The sequence below is a fragment of the Salvia miltiorrhiza genome, chromosome 8 (assembly GCF_028751815.1).
Source record: "Salvia miltiorrhiza cultivar Shanhuang (shh) chromosome 8, IMPLAD_Smil_shh, whole genome shotgun sequence".
In the NCBI taxonomy this organism is placed as follows: Eukaryota; Viridiplantae; Streptophyta; class Magnoliopsida; order Lamiales; family Lamiaceae; genus Salvia; species Salvia miltiorrhiza.
Window position 1 is genome coordinate 10,731,514 of NC_080394.1, and position 22,269 is coordinate 10,753,782.

Here is a 22,269-nt window from a genome sequence, read left to right on the forward strand (position 1 = left end):
CTTATTACTTTTCTAAAATCTCCAACCTCACATCAACTTTTTATGAAAATTTCATCAAATAAAAATTTGTATAAAAATGCAATCTATTTTAACTTTCAACAAAAAACTAACATATAAGGGTGCGTTTATTTTGATGGATGAATTTATCGATGGAAAAAGATGGATAACAAAAATTTATGTCTTTAAATGTTTCCTTTATTCTCCCATATTTTACACAAAAGATCAGTTCACTATTTTTCCTTCCTTATTTTCACTTCAAGGATGGATAATATTATCCCTCCATTTTTGGTGTGATAATGTTATCTATCTTTGAAGTGAAAATAAAGAAGAAAAAATGATGCGCTTATCTTTTATGTAAAATGTGGGGAAAAAAATGAGATATTTAAAGGCATAAATTTTTGTTATCCATTCTTTTCCATTGATAAATTTATCCATGAAAATAAACATATTCTAACAAGCAAAAATGCTTGAACTGTACCGGCAATTTATTTTGGTCAAATAAAATTAAAATTTAAAAATAATTTATATAAAGATCATTTCATATGCTATAATAAAAAAATAATGTACAATAATAATTATAATATAAAGTGGTTTTCCGTCGAATTTCGACTGGTTACGCACTAGTATATATATATATATATATATATATATAGGGAGAGGTTCAAGAAAGAACCATAAATAAAAAAAGACCGGAGAACCATTTTCAGCCATTCGATCATCAAGATCTACGGTGGATGCATCATCTTGTTGGATGAATGCAGATCCTGAGTTCGAATCCTGAAGGGAGCATTTATTTTTTATTTTTTTAGTGCATTAATTTTAACAGCGAATGCATTAATTTTTACAGTGGATGCATTAGATTTGATGGTTCTCTCGTTCTCACAAATAATGTAGTTCTCTCTAGAACCACACCCTATATATATATATATGCATTTGTCGGAGTATATCATCCAATAAAATACACATGTACGATGGTTTATTAATTCACATTTGACATCGGACTTAGACAGAATAAGTAATTTGGGTAGAGAACTTTTAATAAAGGAAACCACATGAATGCTACAATATTTTATTTGATCAATATAATTTTTGCATTATACATAACCAATTAGTGTTGCATGCAAATACATTGATTCTTGATGATTATAGCTGTTTGTTCCCCCCAAACATTGGTTATTATGATGACAGTACTCTCTTTCCCCAAATGCTCTGCTACAATAATTGCTTGGTATTATTAGCACTATTTTTGGTAGATCATTGCATGGATTTCAAACTTACCACTCAAGATCGATAACATATCATAATAATGAAACGCTTTACGACCCATACAAATTCCTGCCTGATCATAAATCCACATTTTTATCATATTGTTCAAGACATGGATAATCATAAGCAATAATTTTCGTTATGGTATTTTTCTCTTCATCTCTTCTATTATTTTACCATTCTAAAATATCTCTCAAATTAGTACGATCTTGACCTGTTTGTTATTTATTCATGGCCTAAGAAGATTGTATGACTATCCATAGTCATTCACCTCTTAATGAGGATCTGGAGGGGGATGAATGATACTTGTGAATTTGTGATTATATCTATAAGCTATAATCTATGATATATTAAAAAGATCATTTTCAATTTGAAATTAATTTTAAAATTGAGTAACAATTCTATAATTATAATTATAATAAAATTAAATTATTTGTAAATTATATTTTTTTTCTTTATCTTCTTTTTTTTGTTTTATTTCTTTTCTAAAATTAATTGTGAAATTTGGCTAATTATAAAATATTTGATATGCATATCAAATTGAAGATCACGACAATAGCTTTAAATTAATATATCTTGTGTAAATATTGAATTTAAAATGTAAAAGTATTTATTTAAATATTAAAACTTAACCAAATTATCTATCCTCTCTCATCTTTTTTGAATAAATCTATTTTCAAATCTTTTTTATTTTCATTTTTTTTCTTTTAACTTGTTTTTTTTTTTTTTTTTTGCTTTTTCATAATATCAATTTTTTATATTATGAATTCTTCTTTATTTTTTTTTATTTTTTTTCTATATTCTGCTAAATCCAGTTAAAATTATATTTTTACTATATTTATAAACATAATAATTAAATTGATATCAATTTTATATACAAAGAATATAAAAGTTTTCCCGTGCAAATGGACGGGTGCTAGTTGTTTGATTAGTATACATGTACGCCATTTAATTATTTTGATTTAATATTTTAAAATTTAATTAAGTTGGGATTCCTGAATTTTTGAAAAATGTGAATCTATGTCGATTTCGAAGAAAATTAGGCGTTGTGGACTTGTGGGTTTATAAAAATATATAGTGTGATGTGAGTTGAATGATCTGAAAAGACAATTCACTTCGAAAAATATAATCTTCTACCTTATGCACTTAATTTTTTACTTTTATTTTTCAAAATAAAAAACATCGCAGTTATCTTTATTTTATTTTATTAAACTTATAGAGACTAAAATATAATTTCTCATAATTTAATTTGTACTGGGCCTTAACCCAAAACATTCCCACATATTTGGCGTGCAACCCGTTTCCCGAGCCCTAAATGTTGGGCCACAACGGGTTAGTGAGTCGGGTCAATCTTGTGATTTACCAAAACCCGGATCACCACCGGAACTTTCTTCCACCACCCACCATAACCACGGCCGCCACCGCTTTTCTTTTGGGTCTCGCTGCACTGGGATTCCTTGTCCTAGTCCCAGAAAAATTTATTTATACTTCCATTGCAAGTTTTACCTATCCAACCCCGAATCGGAAGAATGGGTTAACAATTAATTAAGGTTTTGGAATTGTAGTGTTTGATCGTCATCATTTGGGGCTTATGGCCACCGAGACAGCTCAACCGAACTCGCTTTCTCTTTATGGTACATTCTAAGTACTTATCCCAAAATTTATGTTTTTGTGTATTGTAATTTAAAAAAAAATTGCTTTCTTGATACCCAAGATGGGAATGCAGATAAGTTTAACGTCGAAGTAGCTGAAAAGCTTGCCAATGAGGCACTGGTACTCCTAATTTTCTTGAATTATCATCTTTGTTTTCGTGTGTGTGTACCTGTTTTCATCCTTTGGATTCATAGGACTCTCTGCGTGGACTATTTATGCATACATAACTTGTTTATGCAGCGGTTGCCAATGTCAGATGCAGTGCCCATATACGAGCATCTTCTGGCCACTTTCCCCACTTCGGTAAACCAATGTTTTGGGACTTGAACTCTAAACGCAGTTTGTTTATTTTCCTTTTATCAAATGTGTTGGCGTTTCTTCGTTAGGATAGGCATACTATATTACCAGGATTAGGTCAAGTCGTTTTTTTTTTTTTTGCAGGGATCTGATTGTATGTAACTTTGTCTGTAGATGCTAGAACCGAAATGTTTGCATGCTTGGCTATATTATGTTGAATAAGTATATAAATTTGAAGCGGTTCAGTTGGCTTGCATTTGACAGTATGCACTTTAGTTTAGCATGCCATATGCTAATCACTTTTTGTATGTGAAGAAGTTTATAAGACCTCGAGAACTCCTTTAGCTTTCCAGAGAAGAATTTTTCATAGAAGGAGATCTAAAACTAGCCATAGTGGTGCGATTGCTGTTACTGGTTGTGATGAGCCTAAAAACCGTTGTATTGTGTCATTTTCTATTATCTTAACTTTTTGTTACTTTAGATCAAGTTTCATTTAATTGTTGACTTAATGATTCTAGGTTTGGGTGCCTATTTATCATATCATATTAAGGTCACTTCTAAGTAGTCCTTTACTTACTGACATATGTTTCTTCCTTCCCTCCACTTTGTACTCTGTGTCATTGATTACTATTGTTGTTCTGATTGTTCAATGCACATAACTCTGGTCATATGATCATTTTGTTCACTATCATTACTGATCTTCATTGCTTATTTAAATTCCTCTTTTAGGCAAAATACTGGAAGCAATATGTTGAAGCTCTCATGGCTGGCAACAATGATGAAGCAACAAAACAAGTTTTAGCCGTTGTCTTTTGAATTGCTTGCAAGTTCCTCTTTGGTATATTTTCTACAATTTGCTGAAGTCTTTTGTTTTCAGTTTTGTGTTTGATGTAGTGGTTTACTATCTTGTGTTATACTGTAGATTTTAACGCTCATATTATCTCTTCCATATGTCTGCCCACGTTGTAATTCCACCCTTTCACATGCTTTAGTCATATTGAACCTCACCGTGCTTCGACAATTTCTATGCAGGCGCTGCTACATTCGCTTCAAAGGAAAGTTAATGATAAGAAGGGAATTGAGGGGTCAAGAAGAGACTAAGAAAGCTTTTGAATTCATGCTTAACTATGTTGGTGAGCTACAAATCTAGTAGTCCTCCTGGACTGCTAATCTTTTTCGTCATCTCATGCGTGCATTTGTGCAATAATTTTGTCTCCACCTGTATTCTGCTATGATTCTAATTAACTGTTGGGTAAAATCTTTGGGTATGCAAATATAATTGACGAGGATGTGCAGGTTTGATATGACCTAATCCTAATGACTCATTGGTCTGCGGTAATCACGATTTTAGAGATATTTCAGCTTCTCTCTCTCTCTGTATATGTGCACGGGTACACACACACAAACATCTATAGCATAAACAAATAGGTCTCGTACGACAAGCTGAATGAAGGTTTATCCTCCATATTAACAAGTCCTTTTCACCACTGAGTCTTGTCTATTTGATTTTTTATTCAAAATGTGACTCAGACCCCATTCGATTTTTACTAAATGGTCTGATGGCAATGATAAAATTTTTAATTGACTGCTTTAGTTCTCGTAATTATTAAAAGCCTTTTGGCCCTTAACCTATTCAAATTGTACTCTATTGCTAAATTATGTCATTTAAATTGAATTTTATTTATTTTCTGCTGCGGCATTTCTGTAACATTCACTTTTTGCTTTAAGTCGCAATTGGTTCTGAAGCTTGTTGAATTATGAGTAGTTCCAATAGTTGCCTAAATGTAAGAATTTCATGCTGATATAGCATCTGGCCCTGTGTGGATGGAGTACATTACATATTTAAAATCATTACCGGTGGGTTATACTACGTGACTGCTCGCTGTTGTGACAATCAACCTTTCTAACCTTCTCCTTTCGATTTTCCTTATAAAAAACAATGGAACAGGCACAAACAACTTTAGAAGAATCGCAGCGGATGACTACCATACTTAAAATATATCAGAGGGCTATTGTTATGCTACTCATCATGTTGAACAACTTTGGAGAGACTATGTGAATTTTGAGAATTCAGTGAGCCGTGCACTGGTACAACTTCGCTTCTGATATCTTTTTGACTGTTTAGAGTTTGTGTTTTCTGATCGTGCAGTGCATTTTTAAAAATTTATTGGTGGGAAAAGAGTTTGTGATAACATTCTATCCTTCATAGGATTCTTATATGCGGCTGACTACTAGAAAAACCTCTAACTATGAGCCTAAGGTCTTCATTGGTTGTCCTTAGTTTGTTCAGTAGAAATACAATCTGTTATCTTTGCGATGATATCTGATAGTATTGCTACATATAATGATCTGAGCTATGGGTATTGACTTCCGAGCTGACTATTGAAGTATGTTGTAGGCAAAAGGGTTGGTGACTGAATATCAGCCAAAATATAGCAGTGCAAGGGCTGTTTACCGAGAACGTAACAAGTATGTTGATGAAATTGACTGGAATAAGCTTGCTGTTCCTCCTTCTGGTACTCCTAAGGTATTCTTTAACTCATTTAGATGGAAGCGGAGTATTCTTATTCGAAATTTGTTTATGGTTACACCTTCTTCTTAATTACTGGTTTTAACCTTGGTTTAAAAAAGCGTGAAGCGCACCGAAGCGCAAACTGCCCCGGGGCTTAAAGCGCGGGCTTTTGGTGAAAGCGCGGGCTTTTCGTAGGCGAAACGCGCTAAAACCTAAAAAATTCTAATATATTTACCTACAATATATTTTATAGCAAAAAACTCAAATACTTAAAACCACAAATACTTAAACACACAAATACTTAATTTAAAAATTAAAACACACAAATACTTAAGTTTAAAGTACGCAAGTCTAAAAGTTCAATCAAATCTCAAGCAACTAATCAAAAATCATCATGACCGGCGGCGGCGGCAGACAGCTGGCGACCACGGCGGCCGGCTGGAGGCGGCGCGCGACGGCTGGCGGCGCCGGATGGTGGGCAGAACAGGTTAAGGTCGCGAGAGGGATGGGAGAAGACGGGAGGCAAGCATTTGTTTTAATGAAATAAAACCTAGTTTTTTTAAAATTTAAAAACCTAACCCTAACATACTAAAAGCCCGTGCTTCAGCGCTTCTCGCCTAGGCGCGCTTTTGTGCGCTTCTCAGCGCTTCCTGTAGGTAAGCGCGCTTCGCCCAGAAAAAAGCCCAAACCTGCGCTTCACCAAAAGCGTGCGCTTTTTTAAACCAAGGTTTTAACTGAGAACCTGCCTGACAAGCACTGCTTAGATTACATGTACACACAAGAAACAATAAGTACTAAATGTTTTTTAGGAGTACTCTCTGAATTGGACATATGTATTTGGTGTTAGATTAGATTGAATCACTAGACTCTCTACTTTTGGTTTCTTGTTTGAAATTCAGATAGGGGATGAATGCATCCGATAGGATATTGTCTTACTTACTTCATTTAACAAAACAGTTAGATGGCATCATTTTCTTGCATTACTATCTGTGTAATAGTATATGGTGTATTTTACAGGAGGAAATGCAATGTGTGGCCTGGAAAAAGTTATTAAGTTTTGAGAAGTAGGTATCCCCATCACTGTTATGTTTCTCTTACAAGTAAAAGTATCACAGAACATCTGTTACTACATTATTGACACAATAAATTGCGATGGATATAACTTTAAGGAGAAAGAATTTTCTTATTCATCCCAATTTCTTCATTGGCCCAATAAATTAGGTCTGTTTGTATTGTTTTAGATAGTTTTTTTTTTTCTCTTCTTTTTCTTTCTGTAAGTTCATAAAAATAATCAAGAATGTACTTATCAATCCTTAGGTTTTCCAGCTTCCTTTTGTGGTATTGTTATGTTTGTTTTATTTCTAAAAAAATGGTTTACTTAGGTAACAACTATGTTGACTTCTTTACAGAGGTAATCCACAGAGAATTGACAATGTGTCAGCAAATAAAAGAATAACATTTGCTTATGAGCAGGTACTGAGATAACTATTATTTGATGATTTCACTTTTGAATTTGTGTTTAGTTTCTTGTTTGTCGATGTTCCACATTTCTATACTGCTCAAAGTTGGTCCTTCTACATCTATTTGTATGTTACTTAAACTTGAACCTCAAAGCAACGGCATATCTCCGGCCAATAAACTTAATCCACTAGCCTCCTATCAATGCGTGCATGCTCAATTTGTATGGATCTATATCTAGTTCTTTTCTCTTTTTGTTTTTTTTTTTGGTATAGCTGTCTTCTCTTTCTAGACTATAGTATCTTCTTCCCTATCTGATCCCATCACTCACTGACATTTACTCTTGAGTTTTCTAAATAAATTCCTTACACTTGTTTTAGATTCGGAAATGCTAAAGTATGCCTATGCTGAGCTAGAGGAGACTCGTGGAGCAGCTCAGGTTTTATTGTTATTTGAGATTGTTTATTTGAGACATTAAGATTAATCATCTAATAACTTATCTAATCCCTATGCTTTCTTTTGCCCAGGCTGCAAAAAAAGTGTATGAAAGTCTTCTAGGGGATGGCGTGAATGCAACAGCGTTATCACACATCCAGGTATAAAGTTTTGTTTTGCCTGTGTTTGCAGTACAAAGGTTGTTCAGAAATCAGATGAGAAAGCTCACATTATTTGAAATTGCTGAAGAATAATCTAATAATATCAGAAACTTAACTAATAGATGGATATCGGATATCTTGTGAATTTTGAATTGACAAGGATGTTGTGTGTATATAATAATGTGTGGTATTATTTAATTGTTAGTTTATCTAAAAACTGCAACTAATCGTGTTGATAGGATTTGTAAATTGTTTATGCTGTTCTACTCTGCAGTTTATACGATTCATAAGGAGGACTGAAGGAGTTGAAGCTGCTCGCAAATACTTTCTGGATGCCCGTAAATCTCCAAACTGCATCTACCATGTTTATGTTGCATATGCAATGATGGCGTTCTGTCTAGATAAAGATGCAAAGGTGATTTTGCTTCTACATTTTTCTGCTATTGATATAGTAATGCTGGAGATAAACAGAGGATTATTTTCTCTGTTTAAGGGTGCGACTTGATTGGAGATAAACAAGAACGTGATGATGGTCTAGTTTGCTGTAACAAAAAAAAAATGATACAAATGATGTTACAGAAATTTCATTAATCCATTCAATCTATTTACTTAAAAAGAAAGTTGGGGTTTTCATTACAATTTTGTTTTTGCATGATTAAACCTGGTCTACCTTTAGTGTTATGTGTTTTATGCAACTTTTTTGCAGCTTGCACACAATATATTTGAAGCAGGTCTCAAACGTTTTATGCATGAACCCAGCTACATTCTTGAGTGAGTACCTCTTTCACCCTCACCCAACACCTTTCAAACTGAAAAAATATATAAAGTCAATAATCAATATGATACTATCTGTATTTCTTCTCTTGGGGATCCTTGATATATATAAACGGTTGTAATTGTAATTTGTACTAGTTGTGGTGGTAATTCTAGCAAGATACTGTGGCTGCTTTTGAAAAATAGTTAGAGCAATTACAACATAAGTAACCCATTTCTGCATGGTACTTTTGAAAAAGTGGCACAAGTAATGTAGCCTCCACATGTTTTTTCAATTGTTGTAAGGTTCCAGCTGCATATTGACCATTTTCCCACTCCTTGCTGTTTGTGAGGATTTTCATGCAATTTGGAGTAATGTTACGAAACACTACTTACATGACATGAACTTTTATTTACAATGCAGATATGCCGATTTCTTGTGCCGCTTGAACGACGATAGAAATATCCGTGCTTTGTTTGAGCGTGCTTTGAGCTCACTTCCACCCGATGAATCTGTTGAGGTGCACTGAAATCTATTATTATTGCTCTGATTGCTATATTATGCTGTTGTTTGTGTAGATCGATGTTATAGGTTAAATATAGTAAGTTTTTTTTTTTTTAGTTTTCTATCTTGTCAAACTTGTGAAGATTGAAGATCTTTGGGTGAGTTTCTGAACCAAATAAAAAGGTATTACTATATCTCTTCAAAAAAAAAAGAAAATGTATTACTATATATTGGGAGGCTATAAAAATCTTCAAAATACTGTAACCTATGATGCTGTACCTGTCAATCAGATGTGATGAGTATTTATGTCTTCTTCATTATGTTTTCACTTTTTGGTTTTGCAGACTTTACATTGTTGTCTTCGAAAGGCTGACTTTCAGTGCAAAATATCGGGTTGCAACTGTTCCACTTTTAAATTGTAGTTATTTATTTATTTCACTGTAGGTTTGGAAAAGATTCACCCAATTCGAGCAGACGTATGGAGATCTTACCAGAGCATGTTAAAGGTAGATTTGTCAAGATTCATTCTTGTGTGTGGTTGACTGTCGGTTGTTGCTTTCATGGATTCTTGCAGTTTGGCTTCACAGAATGCTATGTGAACTCAAAAAATAATTGAGTTTAGTACTGACTCTGAACATTTTTGACCAATCTTTTGGAAGTAATGTTATAGTTTGCGTATTATGTGGTGTCATACTTTGTATTCTATAATATATGATCATTATGTTTCTTTGTCCTAGGTTGAGCAAAGGAGGAAAGAAGCTTTATGCCGAATGACTGAGAATGGAGAATCAATTTTAGAAAGTTCTCTGCAAGATGTCATTTCACGATTTAGTTTCATGGATTTGTGGCCTTGCTCAACCAAGGACTTGGATCATTTGTCTCAGCAAGAGGTACTTATTTTGGCCCTCCCTCTAACCTGAATAATGCAGTAGAATTTATAATTTTATTCTAATGTATGATGCTTGAGTGAATTCTAATTGTCATATGGTCCGCTTGTAGTGGCTCTTTAAAAATGTCAATAAGAAGATTGAAAATCCTACTCCTGTAAATGGACCTACCTCTGCAGGTGAAGGAGTTACTTGTACTATCTTGGGCTCATTAATCCTTTCTATTTTCAAAATCTCTTGCTGTTCTGAATGCAGATCGGACCATACCAGACATTCCAATTAATTCGAATATTTCTGGCAAGATTGTTTATCCAGATGTATCAAGAATGGTGATTTATGGTCCTCGACAAAAGCCTGGTATATACATTTTATTTGTTGTTGGTAGTTAAATTTAAACCATTTATAGATACTTTAGGTTGGTGAAATGCATAGAAGCTACAACTGTGAGTTCCCATGAGGAAGTGAGTGAGTGTTTGATATCCTCTGGATCCCTCTGCAAAAACTTTTGAAAACAAGTAGCATATGCTAAATATTCCTGCTACCTCTACAGAACAGCATTTCTTAGATGGTATCTTATCCATTCAAGAGTTCTCTTGTAATCTTTTTCCTGTTTCTATCTTCTAAACATTCTTCCCATTAATGAGAGAGCACCTGATTTTGATATATGCTGAAAGTTGTGATAGAAAATGGAACCTCTGAGTGATGATAGTTGTTTTAGGTTCTGAACAGGGATAATATGGATTTTCTGGTATATCCTCGCTCAAGTAATTCTAGAAAAGGGACAAGTCAGATCTATCTGTGGACGAACCGTGCAATACTGATTTGGCTTATGTCTAACGCACTTGTGACCATTTATGAACACGATCTATTTATAAGAAATATGTTCGCCTGATCACTTCTATCGCCATAGTGCTGTACTTATTGATTAATTATTACCCTAAGTGTGTTTAATTTTTGAAATTAGAATATTAGATAAGCTTCTTTGCTGTTAAGTTTCACAATGTAAACCTTGCATGGTATCAGGTGTTTCAAGCACATGGTACAATCAATGACACACTGAAATCCTTACCTCCAACATTGGCAGTCTTTGTATCAAATTTGCCAGCCGTTGAAGGTATCTATCTGAACTTTTTGTTCATATTTGTGCCCTGTTTTTCCACTCAGTCCAGAATGGATTTTGATCACAATGTTTCAGTGTCTTGTTCCTCTCATACATGACTTGTACATTCATCAGGCTAATTATGAATTGTAGCATTGTTGATTTAGTTATCATTTAATAGCCTTGAACATTTCCAGCTTGATGGGTCTTTTCCAGGGGCAAAATTGAGCTGAATATTGAAAGCTCAAGCTTGACTCATTCATTATAGAATCGTTTTTAAGGCTCGCATGACTATTCGAGTTTAATCAAAAGCCAAAACGGGCCTTCTAAATATATATGTACATTTAAATTTTCATCATTTTAAATAAAAGATTAAATTGGTTTACCTTAATAAAATACAATTTTATTACTGGAATTCATTATTTTCTTAACGAAAAACGAGTTAACTAGTTAATCAATATATGCCTTCCTACTTAAAGTTAAAGAATATGAGTTTATATGAAATTAATATTTTTGTATTTTCAAACCAGCTTACATAATGAGGTTGGTCACGAGCTGAGCTGTGTCAAGCTCAACTCGTTTATGTTGACATATAGTCAACACTCTCGTAGCTCATAGGTAGCTTGGGTCATCTATAGTCCTAGTCTGTTTTAGTATTTGATTTCCTTGGGGTTGGGGGTGGGAAGTCGGCAAGGCTGTTCTTCGTTGGTTTTCACAATTGTGCTTGTAACTTGCAAAGCTTCAATCCAAAACCTGGACGAGAACTAACAGAATTCTATGTAAATGAATTGGTGAGGCAGACCAGTTAAAATATTCAGTTGAGAGATTGGATATGTGAATACTGTCTCATATTGTTATGATCACCAATTTCTCATGCTGCACTTTTAGGTCCATCTCCCGATGTTGATTTTGTAATATCCATATGTTTGCAAAGCAACATACCATCAGCTAGTTTGAAACCCAGTGCACCTCAACAGACCTGCTCCAAGCACCAGTGATGTATCTGGAAAGAGGAAAGGAACAGAGAGTATGTTATTATTTCTTTCTTTCGTATTTCGCTGTTGTGCTAATATATATCACTATCTTTTACATAGACGAAACTTCATCGGGGGTTTGAATGAAGATGATCATGCGTGTGGCTGACAATGCGCTAGATATGCATGCCATCTCTGTCATTATTTGATGTAATCTCCTGAAATGTACTATTATTCAACTAGTACTGAAAAGTATCATTTTGCCCATAAGAGTTGAGGAGGAATCGAATGTGATTAGTTGTACGTTGCTGAAATGTAGTATTGTGGTTTTACTACCCATTCATGGAATTCCAGTAAAGAAAAATCTTAACAATCTTGTGTATGTTATACTGATTAAGCTATGATCGTATCTTCTTAGGGAAAGATGATGATGACACGTCTACTATCCAAAGCCAACCTCTACCTAAAGATGCTTTCAAGATACGGCAACTGCAGAAAGCGCTTGCCACTAATTCGCGTGCTGGTGGCTAGTTCTCGGACTGGTGGTTCTGCATCATATGGGAGTGGATTTTCAGGCGATTTCTCGGGAAGCTCTAGTTGATCTAATCAATGTTGTTTGTAAATTATTGTTAGAAGCAGTGACAGATCTGCTCATGCCCTTCTGCTTATTAGCTCAGAGCCTTGAAAGAATTGTAATTGTAGTCGTGTATGTTCATTGTTCAATTAATAAAAGCTACTATTTCTCGTTTGCAATAAAAGGATTTTAATTCATGGATTCTGATGTGAAGTTTTATTTCTACAGTTTCAATTTTATAAAATTGTTGTGTAACAGTGGTCTAAAGAGGTTGGTGGATGTAGGGATGTCAATGGGTGGGTTTTACCCGGACCAGAACCAGAACCGTTCATTACCCGTTGAGCTATAAGCAATGGTTCTGGTTCTGGTTCTAGACCCGACCCATTTAGACCCTAAACCTGACGGGTCCAGATCTGACCCGACCCGTTTGTTATGGGTCCGGTCCGACCCGACCTGTTTTGCCGCTAACCCACCACCACCCACCCCTCCAAATTTTTTTTTTTTTTAATTTTTTTTAAAAAATTTTCCTCCCCAATCCCACCCCAGCCCCGCCACCCCCACCCACCCCGACCCCTCCCCCTCCAATTTTTTTTTTTTTTTTAAATTTTCCTCCCCAATTCCACCCCAGCCCCGCCACCCCCACCCACCCCCCCACCCACCCCACCCACCCCCCCCCAAATTTTTTATTTTTTTTATTTTTTTTTGGAGGGGGGTGGCGGGGCTGGGGTGGAATTGGGGAGGAAATTTTTTTAAAAAAATTAAAAAAAAAAAATTTGGAGGGGTGGGGGGTGGGTGGGGTGGGTGTGGGTGGGGGTGGCGGGGCTGGGGTGGAATTGAGGAGGAATTTTTTTTTAAAAAATTAAAAAAAAAAAAAAAATTGGAGGGGGGGTTGGGGGGTGGGTGTGGGTGGGGGTGGAATTGGGGAGGAAAAATTTTAAAAAAAAATAAAAAAAAAAAATTTTTTTGGAGGGGGGGTGGGGTGGAATTGGGGAGGAATTTTTTTAAAAAAAATTAAAAAAAAAATTTTTTTGGAGGGGGGGGGTGGGGGTGGGTGGGGGTGGCGGGGTTGGGGTGGAATTGGGGTGGAAAATTTTTAAAAAAATTAAAAAAAAAAAATTTTTTTTGGAGGTGGGGGGTGGGGGTGGGGGTGGGGGTGGGGGTGGCTGGGTCTTGGTCATGAGACCATGGGCTTTTTTAAGTTTGGTAATGGGTATTATTGGGTCTATGGGTCTTATAATACCCATGGGTAATTAACCTACCCACACCCATTAATTTTTCAATTAATGGTCTGGTCCGGTGTGGATCCATTAAGCAATGGGTCGGTTCTGGTTCTGGAACCGTAACAATTTTAATGGTTCTGGTCCGAGTAAAACCCACCCATTGACATCCCTAGGTGGATGCATAATGATATAATATTCCCTCAGAAATAGAAAAAAGGGTGTCGTTGCTTCCCCTCCATTGGAAGTGAACTTCGTAAATATTGGCCCGACATTTGGAAATATGCAAGGAAGATCTAATTGCCATGGCCAAGTTACTCATAATTTCTTTTGTGGTATTCACATATTTCAATTATTTGTAGTGTGACTTCATAATCTAATTTACTTGTTAGTTTATTTATACAAATTAGTTAATCAAGCTAAATAAAAAGTACAGACCACCGCAAATATAATGCAGGGCTGGAGTTGAATGGTGTGAAAATTGAGGAAAAGTAAAAAGAATCTTGATCATTAATACTAAGATAATAATATCCTCAACGTTTTTTGGCAATAGAACAAAACAAAACCTAAACCTCTTCCAAATAGTTGAGCTGATGGCCGAAGGGCAAAACTGCATCTACACCTGTGTATATAAATCCAGAAATAAAAGTCAAGATTTGTCAATACCTTCCAACCTAGGATAAAAACATAATAAATAATATACATATTTTACAGACAAAACGGTTGAAAATATGCGCAGAGATGCATATGCACATATATAAAACACTAGCTTTATGATGATAATCCAATGACACACGGACTGGACGTGCAGGTAAAACAGTAAGAACGGATCCATGTCTTGAGAGTAGATATCTACAATCATGTTTGCCAGTTGAAGGATTTTAAGGATCATCATAATTCAATATATGTCAAGATTCATGTGAATTACCTATTGAGGATTTATGACGCTACAAGACCTTGTCTGTTTCAGGATTGTCGACAACAGAGTCGATGTGGTTATTTTCTGGTGCCTTTTGGGGCTTCCGGAACCACAGAAACAAGAACCACAAGGTCCTCAAAATTGCTCCGTTTGCCATGTGAGGAATGAATATACGTCCCCAATATGGGTAATAAGGACCAGGAAACTTGAGCAATGCAAAGAATATTAGAAGAGCAATCAGATGCCACGGGACTTCTGCATACTGCAATCACAATAAAAAGCAATACAAAAAGAACATATTTAGAAACACAAGTTTATCACTAGTTTTTTATTTCATGATGAGGACACGCACGGAACTGGAAAACAAAAGAAAGATGAAACAAACGGGCCCCAAAAAGTTTACGCTTACTACAGTACTGCATTAGAAATTTAGACCAAAAGCAAAAAGTGGTGTCTCTGAGCTAGAACACTGTAATAGTTTATTGTTAACCCTGGGGTTGCTCGCACATTATTATGGCATTTGAAGTGAGACATAACTATGCAGAGGAATTGTATTCCACACATGCTAAAAAGAAGCAAAATCAAAAGATGAGCAACTGTTCAACTTCCACAAGCATGATATCACTTTTTGGATCCAACACCATACATATAGTCCAACAGAAGTCACTTTTGGACATTCTTGGACTCGCCACAAAATTTATTTGCCACTCACTTTAGTGACAAAAACAAGTTTCCTTTTAGAGTAGAAGATTCTATGTATACGGTCCAAAGCTTGGTTTTCTTCACATACATACAAGCATTTAACATAACAATAATAAGGGAATGCATTACATTTTCTGCGTGCAGATTTAGAAATTCAATGTAAAACAACTATATAACATAGGGGTATAATTACCTTGAGATATGAAGACGATTCTAAAGCAGCATTTTGTAGCACCCCAGCTACAGAGACACCAACTAGAAACGGAAGTGGGATAAGGTACAGCTTCCTTTCATGTGCACAATAAGACATTTCGCTGATTGATGTAATGGAAAATACAGGTATGGCTAGGTATTTGATGACTGCTAAGACAATGTCAACAAGGAGTTGAATGAAATGATTTAATGTCTTGTTCCAAGGAAAGGTCTTGACAGGCTGAGGAGAAGTATCCCACAAACTTCTTGCCTTGTCCACAATATGACTGACGCTCAATTTCCTAGGGTCACCTGGCTGGTTGGCAGCCATATTCATACTGCACGAAATTCTTGGAGTATTCTGATACAGTTGATTTGGTTTAAAACTCCATAAGCAGCTCTGACTTCTATGACGTAACTGAAGGTTCTGTATACAAATTTGACACTGTTATGAGAAGACTACTAACATAATAGCAAGAAACACATGGGAGAAAACTTAGTAACGAGTGATGCAATTTATTGGCTACCCTAGAATCTATATCGATTCCAAAGGTCTGTATATCAGCACAAGAATAAAACTAAATAATTTTTCTTAAAAGCTCAAAAACAAGCCGTCTAAGGAAGATGGGTAAATAGCAAATTACAAATTACAAGCTCTACAACTGACCAAAGAATGAATTAATCACCAAATTATAACTGATAAAAACTTGAAAACCTCATTATCCACACACAAACATCCACATCCCACCGCTCCTATACCCATATGAGTTTTAACGAAATTCCGATTTTTTCCCCGTAATTCCAGAAACCCATACAAGAGAAATGTCGATTGAGAAAATATAATTCGTAAATGAAAACGCTGGTTCACCTACAAATTTACACAAGCAACATAGAATAACAACCTGCAGTGAATACACAGCCGAAGCATTGAGCTTGAGCGCCATTTCTGCGGGTATAATCAGCGAAACAGGCAGTGGGTATTATCTGAAAGTCCCATAAATATTTTCAAGAAAATTTGAGAAGGAAACTAGCGATTCTGTATTTGGTCATTTTCCTGAAAAGGGTTTTAGTTTAGAGGGATCTCGCGTCTTTGTCATGTGTTTTACTCACACTACTTATTTTTACTTAATATATGGGCTTATTATATTATAATTCATGGTCATGAATCAACCATTTAATAAACATAAGTCTCAAACAATTAAGCACCCATTACATCTATATGTATTAATCTACCTTTTAATTTTATTACTTTTTTACCTTTTTCTTCCTATATACTAGTATTAAATCTTCCATCCAAATACAATTTTAAAATTAGTGTGTGATTAGTTAACGTATTATTATTATTATTATTATCATCCAGCAGATTAGTTTCAGTATTGGCAAATTGATTTTTAAATTATAGACAAAAGAAAATAGAAAGTTGTAAACTCATTTACACTGTCAAAATCAAAGAATCAAATAATCTCTCTTTCTCTTACCTTTTATTTTTTTTGAGTAATTATACATGAAGTCATGAAGATACACTTCATACAAACAATACGAGAATGTCTTATAACAGATCCAAGCATGATAAAAAGTTGAACAAGTAAAGTAATAAATGTCGGAGATCAAATGTCTCAGGTTCGAATCCACCGTCAGACACGATCTTTAAAATTATTTGTTCAACTAAAAAAAAGCGGAACATGAGAAATATCATGATGAGAAAACATAATATGGAAAGGAGCCCCCCGTAATCATCAACTTCAATTTTGAAGCTCCATTGACAAGGTTATCAATCTGTAAGACATCAGTGAGTTCAGCCAAAATGGAGCGAAGGAATATTCAAAGCAAACTAAACACAAGAGGAATTGAAACTTACAACAGATATAATTCCTGGGAAATACGTCTATCAAGCAATAATAATTGGAGCCTACAAAATGTCGAATATGAGAAACTTGGCCATTCTCAAATTTGTCTTCCTGTAAACATAAAGGTGTAGGCATCAGTTAAGCGCTTGCTGCACATTGCTAAAGCAATGATATAAATTATCTTCCTCGGGGCCAAGAAATCAACTGTATACACACACTATGGAGATATATCATCATAAATGTTTATATATTCATCACTTGTTACTTTGATAATCAGTTGCGTCAATTTTCTTTAATTCAGCTTTTTCCCATATTTCCTTGAGTAATTTCAATTTTTGACTGAACTAGGGAGCAGGTAGAAGATGGATATACCATTAAAAGGCTACGAGTATTTAAAAAATAAACCTTGTTTTGCCAGACTATATTTCAAGAGTATCAAGGGTCATTTGGATATTAACATTACAGTTTCAGCTGCTCAAGGAGAAATTCCCATGTCTCCTTTCAGATTTTTGCATCTTAAAGGTTTCTCAATATGAGCCAACATAGGGGAACACCGTATGAATTTACTCAATACAAAAGATGCTGTTGAAATTAGTACACATATCGTATCAGAGGTTGATTAAGTGACAAAAAAGACTACTTACCTTATCAACATTGGTTCACCATAAATATTTAAAGAACTTCTCTTCTTGACTAGGATAATGCTCTTCCTTCACAGATTTGCCTTAAAACTGCCCTAGATGTTGATTTATAAGCTCTCCAGAGGTCATTTCCACATAATAGTTGACTGCATAGAGATTAACATACTTATAATTCTTTGATCCTCGAGCACCAAGTATATGGTGAAGCTGATTTTAACATCTGATCTCACAGCTTCTGATAATCCTTGTTCAATTTCTGGCACTGGAGTGGAAATTGAAAAATGCGAACAAGTCAACTCCTCATAGTCTGAAAATGATGATTGAAACAGGCTTAAGTTCAACATACAAAACTTGGTTAGAACCCTCGTCACTTGTTTCTACAACATGCCAGCAATTGAAGGTATGTCGACTTCCAAGACATAAAATGCCTGAAAGAAAGTAGAATGCCACTGCTCAGAATATTACAATGCCAATTCGATTACAATAGGGAATAAATGTGCCATGAGATGTACAATAGGGCATGCTAAAAAATTACTGACCATGACTGTGTCTGGTTACACCATAAGAATAAATTCCTTCAACTTTCAACTGCTTCTAAGTACAATTAGCAAACTTAGCTCCATGACCTGCATCGTAGGAAGTGCTATTTAATCTACACTATAAGTCTGCAATTAATTGACTTTTACAGGAAAAAGATGTGCATTGAGGCGTAACCTGCTCCACTAACACCAGATTTCGGGTCAATAAGAATGCTCTTAACATGAATGAGATAACCCTGTCAATACATGAAACAAAAAGCACAGTATCAGTGTTTCAGTTGTGTAACTTATGTTAGAAGATATCCTTCTTTTAGACTGGATTAGAAAACATAAAGCACGGGTTAAAGTGTTACTTTTTCCTCATAACAGCAATGCCATAACAAATAACAATTAAGGCCATAGGATTTTACAATTTGATCATTCGAGATAGTGCAAGATCACCCTGGGTTATTGTGCCAGCATACATATTAGATTTACATCTCTTGTTAGAACAAAAACTCACTATTTAAATGATCAATGAAGAAATTAAGAATATCAGATATCTTTATTATGCTAACAGAATTGGAAAGATCTCAATAAAGATGGGATGTTTACCTGTCTCAACTAACATAAACACTGCAATTGCCTAGCGTATTGTAGGCCAATCCAGAAAACACAAATTGTCATCCATCCACGCTACTTGCCCTCCTCTTTTTGCTCATGAATCCCCTCAGTTAACATGGAATGAGTTTGAGGATTAAGGGGACAACCATTCATTTCCATAACACTGACTAGCTCGGAGCATTCTTTTACAAAGCCCCTTCTTAGTAACCCATCAATCAAAACCTTCCAAGCCACCTCATCATAATTGTAACCACGGTGAAGCAGCCTACAGAAGGTTTCCTTAGCCTTCTCATCACTTCCCTCATTATATAGCCCACAAACAAGCACTTTATAGGATTCTATATGTGGTAATAAGTCATGCATGAGCATGGCATTAATTAAATCCACAGCTTCCTTGTACATTTTCAAGTTGCAACAACAATCCACTAGTTTGTTATACATGTCTTCATTCAGAGACATCCCACATTGTTTCAAATGATCAACCAACCTCCAGGCTTCTTTGAAGCGTCTTTCTCTGCAAAGTCCTGTAATGAGTGCATTATAAGTTTTTATATTTGGTGCAAAACCATATTTTTCCATATTCTCGAAGAGCTTAAGAGCAGTCTCGTGCTCCATTATTTTCCAGATATCAGCAATATTAGTGGAGCTACTAATTGGCTTTAATTCTAGCTCTACTCCATCACTTCTGTTCACTAGCTTTTCATGAGAAAGATGTTTTATTAAAACAGAATAAGTATAATCAGATGGTTCGCATCCAGCAGCAATCATAGACTTGAAGGTACCAAAAGCAAGATCAAGGAACCCTGAACGCCCATATCCATCAATTAGTACAGTGAAAGCCATCAAATCTGGTCGGACCCCTTCTTCTCTCATTTTAGCCATCACGCCCTCAGCTTCTTTCAACATCCCTTGGTTGCAATAAGCAAGAAGGAAGGAAGTATATGTGCAGACATCAGGTTTACACCCCAGAGCAACCATATGATTCAAAACTTTATAAGCTCTGTCAAAGTCAAATTCTTTTAACATTTGCTCAATGATAATTGAGTAAGTAACTATTGAAGGTTTCATGCCAATCTCCGACATTTTTTCCAAGTAACTTAAAGCTTCAAATATTTTATTCACCTTGCACAATCCGTTAATCACCACATTGTAGGTGTATGAGTTTGGTAGGAAACCCTCAGTAGACATTCTTCCAAAGAGTTCTAAGGCAAAGTCCACTTTTTCAGCAGTACAAAATCCACAAATAAGAGCGGTATATATAACTTCATTCGCTTTTATGCCCATCACTTTGAGGGATTCAAATATATCCAATGCCTTGTCAACACTCCCTTTTTCACATAAAGCTACGATGATAGGACCATAGGTAAACTGATCAGGAACAATGTTATTCTCTTTCATCAACCTGAGCAGGCGAAGAGCACTATCTATGTCCCCCTGCTTACATTGTCCACATACTAAAAGGTTAAAAGTGAAAAGATCAGGAGAAAGCTTTTGATCCAGCATCTTACCAAGGAGAGCCATTGCTTTGTGCACTTCTTTGTGCTCAGAGAATCCAGATATTAATTCATTGTATGTACGCACATTCGGACTACAGTTGTTTGACTTCATCAGGTCAAATATCTCAAAAGCTGCATCCACCATTCCCTTCTTGCAATACCCATTAATCAAAGCATTATAAGTAACTACATTAGGAATCAACCTGTTATCTAACATAGTTCCTAGTAGTTTCCTTGCCTCGTCAAACATACCATCTTTACATGCACCATTAATAAATGCAGTATAAGTATGAACATTTGGCTCACAGCCTTTCTCCTTCATCTCTTCAAACAAGCTCAAGGCCTCCAACCTCCTATCTGAACCACACAAAGCATCAATTAGAATAGTGTATGTTCGAACATTTGGAAAACAGTTATCATCCTTCATTTGCAAGAAAAGCTTTTTCGCCTCATCCACCCTCCCCACTTCACACAGACCATGCATCAAATTATTGAATGAAACCTCATTCCTTCGAAAACCCTTCTGTAGCATAGTCATGAAAACTTTACTCGCACTATCGACATCTTTCCTCCTACAGTGTCCTAAAATGAATGATGTAAAAGTATGTGCGTCTGGCTCCAAACCAGCCTTAATAATCATAGATAAATAATGTTTTGCCTCCCTCACATTGCCCAATTTACAGTAAGCATTAATCATCGTATTAAAAGTATACACATTCGGTGATACCCCATCCTCCAACATCTCCCTGTAAACAGACTTCATCTCATCGATCATCACAAATCGGGCCAGAGACATCAATAACATGTTGTAACACCGGAGGTTAATCCTATACCAATATTCGCCATCATCACCGTGATTCATCTTGCGCAGAATGCCCAATGCCAACCTCGCATCCTCCTCCGTCTCACATGACTTAACCATTAAAATGCGGATTTTCTCAGCATCACTGAACGATTTATTATTGATCAAAACGCGTAAAAGCGAAGCATAAGTTCGGAAGTTCGGCTTGAAGCCGGGAGCACGTGTGAGGGAATCCAATAAATTTAGGGCAATGTGAGGACTGAGATGTGGGTGCTGAGAGAGGAAAGAGGAGAAATGGGAAGGGGATACAATCGGAATCAATTTCCTGAAAGAAGGGTGTTTCTGCCAATTCGGTTGGCAAAGGAGGGAAATCAGTTGAGAGTAGAGGTCTTCTGCAGGAAGGTCGGGTCGCGAAGCGGGTACTGGCGCAATGGAGAATGAGAGAGCTTTGACGAATGAGGAGAGGACGGAAATGGAGGACTGACCTGAAAGTAGAAATGGTGGTGCTGCGGCAGAGGTGGATCGTATCATTTTGATGTGGAACCGGACGGCGGCGGAGGAGCGGAAGACGCCATTCATGAATGGCTTTGTTTTGGATTAGAAGCTGAGATTCATGGATCGGAGCAGAAGAATGGGGAGGCGAAGGTGACTGGAAATGAAGGAAAGGGTTTACGTTTAATTAATTTATGGGGCTATGGCCAAAAAAAGTTTGAAAAAAGTTTTCACATCAACTTTCA

The 22,269-nt window shown here is 35.8% G+C and overlaps 2 protein-coding genes and 1 pseudogene across 5 annotated transcripts; 1 reads left to right on the top strand and 2 right to left on the bottom strand.

Moving 5' to 3' along the window:
* The first annotated feature begins 2,546 nt into the window (after positions 1 to 2,546).
* On the top strand, positions 2,547 to 12,771 carry LOC130998058 (cleavage stimulation factor subunit 77-like; annotated as a pseudogene).
* Positions 12,772 to 14,272: 1,501 nt separating this feature from the next.
* Positions 14,273 to 16,721, bottom strand: LOC131000902 (uncharacterized). The gene is made up of 4 exons (XM_057927044.1): positions 16,507 to 16,721; positions 15,606 to 16,031; positions 14,720 to 14,972; positions 14,273 to 14,413 (listed from the first exon to the last, which is right to left on the bottom strand). The coding sequence occupies exons 1-3, from the start codon at positions 16,546 to 16,548 to the stop codon at positions 14,739 to 14,741; spliced, it is 702 nt and encodes a 233-aa protein (XP_057783027.1). The 5' UTR covers positions 16,549 to 16,721; the 3' UTR covers positions 14,273 to 14,413; positions 14,720 to 14,738.
* A 450-nt stretch (positions 16,722 to 17,171) lies between these two features.
* LOC131000824 (pentatricopeptide repeat-containing protein At5g65560-like) lies at positions 17,172 to 22,215 on the bottom strand. 4 transcript variants are annotated; one of them, XM_057926921.1, is made up of 8 exons: positions 19,226 to 22,215; positions 18,807 to 18,867; positions 18,632 to 18,718; positions 18,439 to 18,520; positions 18,259 to 18,354; positions 18,096 to 18,182; positions 17,463 to 17,562; positions 17,172 to 17,380 (listed from the first exon to the last, which is right to left on the bottom strand). In XM_057926921.1, the coding sequence occupies exon 1, from the start codon at positions 22,109 to 22,111 to the stop codon at positions 19,307 to 19,309; it is 2,805 nt and encodes a 934-aa protein (XP_057782904.1). In that variant the 5' UTR covers positions 22,112 to 22,215; the 3' UTR covers positions 17,172 to 17,380; positions 17,463 to 17,562; positions 18,096 to 18,182; positions 18,259 to 18,354; positions 18,439 to 18,520; positions 18,632 to 18,718; positions 18,807 to 18,867; positions 19,226 to 19,306. The 4 variants fall into 4 exon arrangements, with proteins under 4 accessions (XP_057782904.1, XP_057782905.1, XP_057782906.1 ...); XM_057926922.1 differs by having other exon boundaries at positions 18,096 to 18,354; XM_057926923.1 differs by having other exon boundaries at positions 18,259 to 18,520.
* Between the last annotated feature and the right edge of the window lie 54 nt (positions 22,216 to 22,269).